The 13,214-nt window shown below is 31.1% G+C and overlaps 1 protein-coding gene across 2 annotated transcripts in view; it reads right to left on the reverse strand.

Moving 5' to 3' along the window:
* LOC107437503 (pentatricopeptide repeat-containing protein 2, mitochondrial) overlaps positions 1-13,214 on the reverse strand; it is a 27,130-nt gene continuing 13,916 nt past the window's right edge. The window contains exons 7-11 of one of the 2 annotated variants that reach the window (XM_087150371.1): positions 8,099-8,173; positions 7,808-7,924; positions 5,850-6,021; positions 394-438; positions 1-308 (exon numbers count right to left, since the gene is read on the reverse strand). In XM_087150371.1, the coding sequence (XP_087006497.1) occupies positions 196-308; positions 394-438; positions 5,850-6,021; positions 7,808-7,924; positions 8,099-8,173 (522 nt within the window). In that variant the 3' untranslated portion in view covers positions 1-195. The remainder of the gene's footprint in view (positions 309-393; positions 439-5,849; positions 6,022-7,807; positions 7,925-8,098; positions 8,174-13,214) is intronic. The other variant, XM_087150372.1, reaches the window with a different exon arrangement.

Below are 13,214 nucleotides of genomic sequence, written 5' to 3' on the forward strand. Positions count from 1 at the left end.
TTGAGAACAAAAATTTTATTCAACCTATAACTATACATAAGAATTGACACTTGGATTACTAATTCATCATCCTGTGATATTTGTAATTCAGCTGATAAATATGAAAGCTAAAAAATTGCATTTTATGTTATAATACAATGCCAGAGTAAATGACAACTTTTTTATTTATTTCTTTAACAAGTTCAATAAACAAAACTAATCATCTGCGATTCCAGCAAAACGTCTGCGTCTGGGAAATCCTCCATCGTTATCAGAAAATTCTCTCTCTCTCATGGACTGTTCCGGGAAACGACGATTTCTTTGATTAACTGGGGAATAAAAATAGTTTCAATATATATTATAAATATTTACCTTATATTTTAAATCAATTCTTAAAAAAAGAAAGAACATTACGTCCAACTCCTCCTTGGTCGGAAAACCGGCGATTTCTTTGTCCAACTAAAAATAATAAGTAAATTGGTTTTTTGCATTTATAAAAATAGCTGTAATTTAATGCAAAATATAAAAAGCTCTCAAACTAAATTTATATGGAAACAAAATATTGTAAATAATATACATTTTGTTTCTTAAAATAACTGCTTATGTAATTGAATAGCCTATTATAATTTTAATTAAACCATGAACAATGCCTGATCAGAGGTACAAAAAGACTAAATTGTAACCCATGAAGGACAGGGCTTTTATTCTGTGCACATTACAGCTTTCTGTTTACCACAATTTAAATGAATAGGTTCAATTATAGGGGAGATAGTTGTACCTTGAGACGAACAGCATGGCTTTGCCATTAATAATCGACTAACAAAACTAACCTGACCTAGTAATTTCCTTAGCAACCAAGTTAGTATAGAGTAGCTAGCAATTTCAAAGTGAGATTTGTGGGAGCAATAAAGAAAAAGGGAAACATTTCATCGGAAAGTAAATTATTACTCCATTCATTTTTTCCCCAATTGATTGGTGTTAAAAATTAAGATATTGCATGGAACTTTTAATTGTGTTCCACTTAATAGTAAGGTTAGTTAATCTGAACAACTAATTGCAAACACTATAACAGGCTACGCTTTTGCTGTTTTTCAATATGTCGTATTTGGGGACTCAATTGTTGAAGCGGGAAGATCTTGTGTTTGTAAAACAGGAATTAACATTTTCCGTTTAAGAAATGAAATTATAAAAGAAATAGATGAAAAAAAATAATAGGTAAATTGCCTTCACCCCCTGCAACAGGGTCTTCAATTACCCAAGTTCCCTGTGAATTCCAGTGCATCTGAACTAGTCTGGCAGATGAAGCCTTTTTATATAATGTTTTGTCTTCATTAATTAAGATTTATTTGCTGTATTTTTTAAAATTAGTACTAAGGTACAACACCCTGCATCCCAAGATACAACACCCTACTTCTCAAGGTGCATGATTGTTGTATTTTGAAATACTTTTCAAGGGTGTAAAAAATAATTTATTACTCCTTTATAAAATAACACATCTTTAATTTTCAAAGTGTTTATAGATTCTTTAATGGCAAGCAATAAGATATTTACCAACATTTCTACTATAAACTTAACCGAAATATTAAAAAAATTGTTTTCAAACTGTCCCAAGGTACAACACCTTCCCCTAAGTTATTTCATTATCTAGTGTAGGGGTGCACAACCTTTTTGAGTGAAGGGCCACATGCACAGCAGATTGACCAATAAAGGGCCGCATGCCTAAGTATTTCGACAGGCATATTGACAGCAATTGTGGGTGGTAATTGTTATATAAGCATAATTGTTCTAGGCACTAAATTCCTTTTGTTAGTTAGCCTTGTAATATCTTTCCATAAAATTATATACTTTTAAATGTTTAAAATTAGAAACTGCAAAACTGATTACTTAAGAAAAAAAAACAGAATCAGAAAATCAGAATCAATTTATCAGATAAAATTTGGATAAATTGAAATAATTAAAAATTTGGGGAAATTTCATATTTTTTTTTATCATGTTAGTTAATGCAAAAATCCATTTAAACATAAATTTTAACGTTAAAAAATTTGTTCATAGAATTAAATTTAAAAGAAATAAATAAATATTCTAGTAATTAAAATAAATGCAAGTTAAATACTTTGATTTAAAGAAAGTTTATAGGGTTAAAAATGATTAAACTTAAAACAAAACCCCTTCAGCGGAAAATAAGATTTAGCATTTAGTAGGGAATATATTTTAACTATAAAATGGTTACTTTAAAATAATTATAAGAGGCAGGGGCTGAGAGATGAAAGAAAAGGAAAGAAAGAAAACATGAATTTTGAAGGAACTATTTTCCTTAATAATAGAAAATTATTAGGATACTTGCTTACAACTTTTATGACGAATATTTTTTAACATGATACTTACTATTTACAATTAATACACATATATATTAACAATTAATAAAGTTTACATTACTTTTCTAAATAATTTTTTGTTAAAGTTAAAATTTAATGATATACAAATCTTTCCCAGTATATGATCATAAATGATATGAAATGGTCTAAGTAGGTAGAAAATGATTTAAAAAATTTCTAATTAGTTACCCTGTAATTTGCAAAACTTATAAATATTGTGATAATTTTATCTACTCGATCATGTGATAGCTTTTTCGAGCCATTAAATGAAAATTTAATGATTTTGTTTAAAGACTGCTCTGTAATTTTAAACAGGCCAATTTCATTTTGGAAAACAGTCTTTCGATAGAAGTTGTTGTTGTGGCTGGTATTAAACTAAAACTTATCAGTTTTAGAATCTGTCCTAGATGGTGCTATTCCTTTCCCAATTTTTAAATCGCGTGAATACAAATAGCAATGTGTTATTTTTAAATTGCTTGAATACGAATTGCTATTATTGACTTTTAAATTTCGTAAATAGTATAAAACGCGATGCGTGGATTTCAAATTGCGTGAACACGAATCGAGATGTGTGGTTTTAAAATTGCGAGAAGATGATTCACAACGTATGATTTTTAAAATGCGTGAATATGAATCGCGATAGGTGGTTTTTAAATCGCGACAATATAAATCACGGTGTGCTATTTTTTAATTGCGAGAAGAATATATGATATTTTAAACGCCAGAACACGAATCGCGATTTTAAATCTCGTTAATATGAATTGCGATTAATGATTTTTAAATGTATTACGAAGTGCGATGTGCAATTTTAAGATCGCATAAATACGAATTATGACGTGACTTTTTAATTACGAAAAGGATCAAAACGTACGATTTTTGAAATGCGTAAATACGAATCGCGATATGTGATTTTTTAAATCATGTGACTACAAAAAATAGGTTGTGTGTGTTCTTAAACATGCACATGTTCATGGGACAAAATAAATATGCACGCGTTTTGAGTTATTTTTTGCTAAAGGGAACGCGTTTAATATAAATATTCACATCTCATTTTTTTTTCTCTTTGGGAAGGTATCTGTTTTGTTAAGATACGTAATTGCTTTTTTAGTTACAAAAAAAATAAAATAGAATCAAATTTCACGAGTTGTAATGTGTTAAAATATCAGGATATTCTAAATCACAATTAAAAATGCAGAACTGGAAAGAGAGAAAAAAAACGCGTTCAAAAAAACCTCTTATATTTATGTTAAAATCGGTACAAATATAGCGCGTAAAAAGCTATTATTTTAATGCGCGATTCAAAACTCTCGTGCAGTCAAATTATTAACAGTATTAAAAACATCAGAATTTTTTTTTTAATCACGGGGAAAAGCGTAGCTATAACTACCAAAAGAATTATCAAAATCCTTTTATATTTACGATAAAATTGCTTAAATAAAGCGGGTCAAAAATGCATGTGTTTAAATGCAGGATTCGAAATTAAAGTCGCAATAGCGTATAAAAAATATCGGGACTTTCAAAATTTTGTAGAAATGTGTAGCAATAGTTGCCAAAATAACGATTGAAAAGTAATTTGACTTGCGCTAAAATCTGTACAAATAAACCACGTCAAAAAATGGTTACATAAGCGATGCTTTACTCGCAATTCATGCTGAAATAAATATCGAAATTATTAAAACATGCGGAAATGTGTAGCAATAACTGCCGAATAAAGGATTAAAAGTCATTTAGATTTTCCATGAAGTTTGCAGAAATAAAACGTTTCAAAAATCGCAATTTCAGTAACTACGTGAAAATGGGTAGCAATAACTACCGAAAAGTCATTGGATTTACGATGAAATCGGTACAGACGAAAAGCATCAAAAGTGTTAACTAAAATTCGTATATTGTAATAATGGCGTTTAAGAAATTTTTAAAACTATACACAAATTCGTAGCGTTGACCATCGAAAATTGTATTGAAATTGATTGAAATTGGGTGCGTCAAAAACTTAAATGCGTAAATTTCAAATATCCGATTTTTTTTTCAAAAATAATAAGAAAGAAAAAAACTATTTTTTTTCCATTTTGTTCATATTGAAGCCGCGGGCCGCACATTGAAGGTTGGCGGGCCGCATTTGGCCCGCGGGCCGCAGGTTGTGCACCCCTAATCTAGTGAATATCACACTGTCTTGATTGATTCAAGCAATTTGTCTATAGGTGCTTCATTAGAACAAGTATGCGCAAACACAAGCCTAATTGCAAAGAGTAAATTTAGCAACATTAATAAATTGTTTTTAAATAATAAAAAGGGCTTTTCTTTTTCTTTGATATAATTTAATTACAAAATTGTGCCCACTTAGAAAGAATAGCCACATAATACACAATAGGAAAAACAGGAACCATTTTGATCTTAATGAAAATATAAAAATAAAAGTAGCACTCTAACTAGCTATGGCATCTGCTATTCTATGGCATCCAACTAGAATGAAGTTAAATTAAATAGATATTATATTTCTTTAATCTTATTCAGACTTAAATTTAGAACCAGTGAAAAACACTGTCATAATTTTTAAAAAAAAACTAGCATAAGATGACGAATTTTTTCGTTTAAGTTCAGGAGTTGGATGCAATTTTTGCACTGTACTCCAGCACAGGGTGCGTAGCCAAATCTTTGAATCAAAAATAAGCACTTTTTAAAAACTTTTCAAGCACTTTACAAAAATTTTTAAGCACTCAAAAAATTCATATTCAATCAATGATATTATTGAAAAACAAAAACTTTTTAAAAACAGTTTTAGCGTTAAACCCCCCCCCCCCCAAAAAAAACGGGCGTAAATCGAAACAATCAGTACTTTCCCACATCACCGAGTGAATTTAACTTGACCCTGAACTCAGAACAAAAGTACCCTTACCCCCTACGTCAAAAAAAAGCGTTAGAAGTAAAATAAAATAAACAAGAACAAAATTAAAATAAATTAAAAAGAAAAACATTTCATAAGGATCTGATATTCTTTATCCGAATTGGAGCACTCGGGTTTCGGTTTAAAGTGTGCGCGCATGCACAAGTCATAACGTGGGTACGACATGAAGTCCGCATGAATGATTACGTAGCAAACTCCCCATTTTTCGTGAAATGCATGGGATCCACCAGATATCACTGAAGGGAGAAGAAAAAAAATTTCGAAAAAAAAAAGCACTTTTTAAAAACGCCAGCTGAAAAAAGCACCTTTAAAAGCTTTTAAAAACGAAATCCCCAAAAAAGCACCTTTAAGTACTTTTTACAAACGCTACGCACCCTGCAGCAAATTTGTACAAAACTTTTTTGATCCAACTCATTAGAATAATATAAGGTGAAGAAGTTTTATTAATTGGGTAAGCAACTTAGAAAGCCTTAACATAAATACATTCAAAGTACAAATATAATAAATATTTTATAATTTAAATATTTTTGAAACTATGCAACTTGTTTAGGATATCAATCAATAAGAATGAATTACTTGAAGGAATTACTTACAAGTAAAGTCATCCCGAGGAAATGCTCTTGGTTCAATTGGAAGGCACACAAGTTCATCAATAGTTTGGCTGGAGATTAGATTGCTTTCCTTCAATGAACGGCTCAGCTGTTCAAATATATGACTTGTTTCTGTGTCTTGCACTTTTTTAACTGCTTCTTCTATGGCATCCAACTAGAAATGAAATGTAACATTTAAAAAAAATCAACAGTTATAAACAAAGTAAGCAAAAACTATGCCTTTCACAATTTATGATAATAGGCTTGAATTTGTTAACTCACAGTCTATTTCTAATTAGCAAACAGGATTTTCAAACTTCAAAAAGATATTACCATTCTTACAAACAAGATTTTTATTTTTTCACCTTTATTTAGAAATGAAATTCTATAAAATGCCTATTTTAAAATTATTATATTTTTTTAAACGTCAATTATCTTTGACAGGGTTGGGGTTTTGGACGTCCTTAACTGGTTTGGGACAGGATGCATGGGTTTTACTGTCTTAAACTGGGTAAAACAGTCCTAAATTGGGTAAAACTGTCCTAAATTGGGTAAAACTGTCCTAAATTGGGTAAAACTGTCCAAAACCTTGAACTTTGGTAAAAGGTAAAAATTCTATAGGTGTAACCATTGTACACATAATAATTACATGTATCAATAAATATTTCATATTTTTTATACAATTTACTTTTACTTATCAAAAGAAAATAATATACGAGTAATGTAATAGGAAAAGGTTTATAATTTTTGAACAACAAAAGAGAATACCTAATCCTTTAAATATAAATATGCTTTTAATACTGATAAATAATATTTTTGCATAAGGATAAATAGTGCAACATTAAAAAATAATAATTTTTTTTTAAAAAAATACTAAATTCGTTTAAAAATTAACCTTTTATTTTTCACAATATTTTTTTTAAAAAATGTTATAATTTCTGCATTACAGGATGATAAAAAAGACATCTATTTTTAAAAAAAATTGTTTTTAAATATAAATATATTAGTTTAAATTGAAAATACAAAATAACTGAAAAATGTATTAACAGTTTTGAAGGGCATAACATCAGTTTGAGTTACTGACACTGGTGATGGATCACTACTATGCTAAAAGAATTGAACATGAATGAAATAACAGTATTCTTGAATAGTACTATAGGTAAATAAACCTGTTTATGACTAACCAAGCACTTAGTCCCTAATAGCTTAACCTGTATGGCAAGGTCCAACTTCAGTTATGTACTATTGAATGAAAGGACCAATTGAACTTGATTACTGATTAATCTTCCTTTGTTTAATGTTTAAATTGAAGAGTCAAACAATATTAATAAAACATTATACTTTTAAAAACAAATATTCTGTAGTAGATTTAATTATCAATATGTTATTAGTTCTATGTTTATTTTACCTCTTAAATATTGTTCAGATAAAATTGTGACATAATTTGAGTAAAAGGGTTTTGGACAGTTTAAGACAGTTTTGGACAGGACGGTTTAAACCAGGGTTTAAACCGTGGATTAATCCATTCTGTCCTAAACCTTGCCAACCCAGCTTTGAAATAATCAACACTCCAATAAATTTTGACAGCTGATAGTCATCTAAAAATTGTAATTTAATTTTATTTTTGAAGACTAAATTTAATGTTGGGCTACAGGGGCAGAGCAAATCAGGCAATGTAGCAAAGCAGACATTTTATTCAAGAGCAATAAACAAGATAGGACTAAAAGCAAGGAGTGAGAGTTGGTAATAACATTAAACCAAGTACCATTCAGGCGGTTTGGGTTTCTCTAATTGGACTCCCCAAAAATATAAATTTTCGGAACATGGCCGGAAATTTTAAAAATTGGGAGAAAAAAGCGGATTTCCACTTTTTTGTGGAAGTCTTTCATCCCTGAATTGTCAACTATATAGATCATAAGCTAAATACTTATTGATTAGTATTACACATTAACTTTACTCACTGTTGCTTGACAAACTTCACCTCGTATCCTAGATTGAATAGGTGCATCTTGGTCTGTTATTTGACGAAGAATACTAAATGCATCTTGAGTACGGCCTAAACCTGCATAGGCCAACAACTGCAAAGAAGAAAATAGTTATTTCAAAATGTAAAAGGAAAAAAAAAGGTCATTAAAACACTAACTTAACAACACACACACACAAAAAAAACTAAATTTGTAATTATTAGGAAAAGATACAGAAACATTAAAAAAATATGAAAGAAAATACAGTGAAAAATAAGAAAGACTTACCTTTAGATTATTACCAGTAATATTATTATAGCGGTCTATACTAGAAAGGATTTCCAAGGCAATATCTGGCTTATTCTAAAAAAAAAATATAACTTGATTTTTGTAAATTTATCATAACACATTGAATCAAGCACATATACAATAACAAAATAATCTTATTTTATAACATTCTTTAGAAAATAAAAATAAAAAACTTATACCACGAAGGAATTGCAACAAAAAAATTTTGAAGTTCAAAGCTAAATTTCAATACAATTTTTAAAAATTTATAAAAATACAATTTAAGGATTGAATAAAATAAAATTCAGTCTAGAGTAGAGAGAGTTAAAATGTAATTCATTACAAGCAATCATAGTTTACAGCAAGTAATCATTAGCTATGATTTTAAGTAACTATGATAATATAGTATAAAATCCCATATCCTGATCTCGTTTTTGCTGAAGGATTTATTTCCCGTACATAAACTTTTTAACAATCAAAATAAAAAAAATTTCGCCCCCCCCCCCCAAAAAAAAATTTTTTTTTCTTTGCGTACCTGCAGTTTTCAGAGAATCTGATGTCATTTGACACATGTTTTCAACATCTAGCTTCTAGTGATTTATGCATTGAACCCATAAATTACGAGGGAGATGGGGAAAACTACCAAGACCATCTCCTTTTGTGGCCCATCACCCTCCTCTAGGGGTTGGCTGACACATATTGCCCCTTTTTCTTTTTGTTTGAAAAAAAAAACCTTACCTTGCTAGTGAGCATCAATAAAACTGAAAATAAGCTAAATTATATCTGATTTTAATTTAATCAAAATGCAAATAATGGAGCAGTTTTATCCAGTCACTTTCAAAAATATTTTTTTTAAAAAAAGAGGAGATATTTGAAACAAAATAATCAAAACAAGGAAAAAATAAAAATTTATTTTTTAATGTAATCTAGAAGAATTGAAATCATTAAGAACCTAAAATTTGAGAAAAAAATTAAAACTTTAAAACTGAATTTTTTTATTTTTACTGCCCTTTTCAATGACTGCTTTGTGTTGGTATATTTCAGTGAAAGCTTGAATGTCAGGCTTTATGTTCGTTAGATTTAAACATAGGTTTCCTTTAAAACAAATGCCCAATCTATTTCTTTGTTTCGTGAGAAGCTGGATGAAAAAACTAAATCCTTTTTCTACTAAGAATGTTGAAGGGAAAGCGATGAAAAGCAGTTTAGTCCCCCCCCCCCCGCATTTCTGGTTAGGTTTTCATAAGCTTTACCAAAGCGAACTCGTAAGCGTACTTTTTGAAAACGACCTTTGCCTCACATAGATACTTCAAGTCTAGAAATTCAGTCTGCAAAGAGGGAGTAAGCTTATTTACAGTTTTAAAAGAGAAGAGATCAAAAATCCAACCGGGAATTTCTAATTCTTGATTCCATCAGTTTTTATCTGATCAAGACGATCAGTAAAAATTAAAATTTTGTCTTCTAGTTATCTGCCATTGAAAACTTTATAAAGGTAGGAAACTGAATCAAATCTCTATGACCATTATTTGACTTGCAGATATCAAACTTGGCGATTAATGATTATAGGATTCCCTTAGCCTTAATAATCTTTATCTCGTTTCATTGAAGATTTACGTTGATTTTGTTTGTTTTTTTTTAAAAATATCCATAAGGTAAGCAATTTTGAACTTGCATTGCTGCAAATTCTTACTTAAAACAAAATCAGTAGATTCGTGAAAGTCAGTAACCGAGTCACACATAGACACAAATAGTTTCCTTTTTAAAGTGCTCTCATGGCTGTATGTAGGAGCAAGCGTTTAAACTTCATCATTTTCAAGGCAAAGTTCCTGGAGCAAACAGTCATTTAAGGAATTTACTTTGCTCTTATTGATTCCAGAAATAACAAATTGTAAAGTTTCATGCAGCACACCACTCAACTGTTTTGCAGCCAAATGTTGACAATGAATGACACAGTGAATTATGATGACCCCTGCCACTTCTTTCTTAAGTGAGCAAGAAACCCAGCATGTTGACCAGTGATAGTAAGAGCACCGTCTGTTGCACAAGCACTCATATTTAATCGAATTTCTTTTTCCACAAAATAATCTTTCACTATTTTAAAAATCGACATTTCCTCGTTGATCTCCCTACACTCTTTGATAAACCACACATAAGCTAATACAATGGCTATGTTATCAGTCGCAGTTCATTAATCTATCTGCAATGCAAATTTTCCTTCTTACAAAAATTTGGTGAGCTTAATTTGATGTCTGTAGCCATTTTGTTGATTCGCTTTACAACAGTATTGTTATTCAGAGAAACCGAGTGACACATCATATAACTCGATCTCTCAAAAGATATGATTTCAACTATTTTTTTGGTAGAAAGAATTTTGCAAAATGTGTGAGGTTTACCACATTTAGCTATCAATAAAGACACTTAAAATTTTGCAATGTTTAGTTGCTCCCCATAATCAGCAAAAATTCGAGATGATTTTCAATTCTATTACAGAGGGTGGAAAATGAAGTCTAAAATTGAGAATCCCTTGCAAAATGCAGCAGGGTTGCACATGAGAGTAAAAAATCCTTACCACTGAATCCAGCTCAGTATACGCAAGTGCGGACCTGCAAGTATTTCATTAAACGCGTAAAACAAATAGTGTTTTCATACACTACAGACCGACGGTACATCGAAATAGATTGAGGTTGAATTAATTATGAAAACATTGAATAGGACAATGTCTTTTTGCATAATTTGGGGGCGAAAATCAACATGGTAAAGAAAAATATCGCATTTCGAAAAAGGGAAAATTAAGCACTTTTTAAAAACACCCATAGAAAAAAGCACCTTTAACCCACTGGCGGTTAAGCAAATGGGTAAAATTGGGAGAATGTTTCTCCCCTATACACTATTCAACTATCTATTAACATGGAAAAACCAGTTTTGCTATGCAGAGAAGACTGCAGGTTAAAATGCGACTTTTTACGTGCAGAATCGTCAGTGGGTTAAGGGCTTTTAAAAAATGAAAATAAGCACCTTTTAAAAATGCTACACACCCTGACAGATCAGTTGAATTAGGCCGTTTATCAATAGTTTTGAGATACTGAAAATAACAAAAGGGTTTACTCATTTTGTCACTATATACTTTTGATAAATGGTCTTTCAATCAAAAGGGCTTCATTGCCTCATCACTAGTAAATGTTTTGCTGCACAAAAGAAAACATGGAAACTGCACATTTTGCGGTAACGGAATAAAACCAAATTTTAAATGCTTAGACAAACACTGAAGACACTTCCTTTTTGAATTTATGGCGAACTTTCACACTTCAGTGTGAATGCTTGAAAACCCGTTGTAAACCGAGTAAAGACTGGCGGATTTGACAAAAGATGTATCTCAGTTTTCTGAATTGCCGATTTACACTGCTGTATAGCGACAAATGTTTCAAACTTGCTTACTAATTGGCTTTTCCTCTGACATGTCTTTAAATTGGAAGGAGAATGGGCAAGATTAGAGAGGAACGTTTAAATAGAAGTAGGGGTATAATAACCCAGCAGATACAATCAAGACCTTCAAGAGAAGATATTTCTATTCTCGAAGATCAGATTTTTACTTGTTTCCACCTGCAATACCAAAGACACTCCTGAATTCCTATTCCTAGATCCTAAACGCTTCTAAAGTCCCTTATTTTTTAATTCTTGTTTCTTTGTATGAAAAATAACGATAAGTTTCGCATGTTTACAATTTCGATATTCACTGGCCTTTTTTCGTTATTATTAATTTCAATTTTTTTTACTTTGAATACTTATCACCCCAAGGTTGGGAAAAACTAATCTAGCATATGCTGTTCCTCTGTAATGCAGGAAGACCTGTTTAAAAAAGTGCAACTGAATCCCCTTTCCATGGTGATGGCTAAACAAGTATAGCAACTAGCTAAAAAAAGGGTAATTTCTTAGAATGTGGTAATTAGATTGCTAGGGACAGAGGATATACCGTAGAAATATAATAAAAAATAAATTAATAATCAAGGCTTAGAGAATCAATAATAAAAAATATATTTGAAAAGTAGGATTTATAGGAGGACTTTGACCTACGTGTTTTGGAAAAATTGAAATATGTTTGGAAAAATATTTTTGTAACAGTTTATGAACAGGTTGAAAATAACTTTGGGAAGGAACAGAAAATTGGTCCAGAACAGGAAACACATTTCATAGGTACACTATTTGGAGGAAAGTGACGGGACACGACACTCTAACGACATAAACCCATATTTATTCAAATTAATAGGACGTAGGATCTCCTTTGGCTGCGATCACAGCTGCAACCCTTCTGGGCATTATTTCCACTGAATTAGCCATAGTGGCAAGAGGAATTTCCTTCCAAATGTTTAACAGGAAGTTCCATAGTTCATGCTTGCTTTTGGGGAGTGGGGTGCAGGCCCTCAACCGAAGGTCCAATTCGTCCCAGAGATGTCAATTGGGTTAAGATCAGGGCTCTTCGCCGGCCACTCCATGCGTTTAACATTGTTGTTCACATACCAATCAAGAGTCCTCCTTGCAACACGGGATCTTGCGTTGTCGTCTTGATACAAGCAATCATCAATACCGTACGTTGTCCACAAGGTAGGAAGGACATGATTGTCGAGAATATCACAGTATCCATCGGCATTCATCATACCATCAACCTTCACTAGTGGGCCAGCCCCATACCAGGAGAAACAGGCCCATACCATCAATCCTCCTCCACCAAGCTTTACAGTTGTCCCGTCACTTTTTTCCAGATAGTGTATATCGATTCTGGAATAATTATATTACAGGGTTCCTACACTATTTTGAGAAAACAATATCCTGACTTTTGCAGGTACTAATTATCATTACTAGATTAAACTTTTAGTGTGCTTTTGTAGTTAGATACGAAAACTATTTAAATAAAAAGATCAAGAAAATCTGTTGGATTATGGAAATATTATTTTATTTAATGTTAAGTGGAACCAAATGCATGAGTGTCGTCAGGATATAAAGGGTTAATCAAATCTGTGAGATGTGTATCAGTATCCTCAAATAATATTTACTCTTAAAACATACTAGAACAGTTGTTACATTAAGCTAATAATTTTTAAAAATCACCAATTCACTTCAAACT

This window comes from Parasteatoda tepidariorum, chromosome 8, assembly GCF_982258835.1.
Source record: "Parasteatoda tepidariorum strain Cologne lab strain chromosome 8, Ptep-v5.0, whole genome shotgun sequence".
NCBI lineage: Eukaryota > Metazoa > Arthropoda > Arachnida > Araneae > Theridiidae > Parasteatoda > Parasteatoda tepidariorum.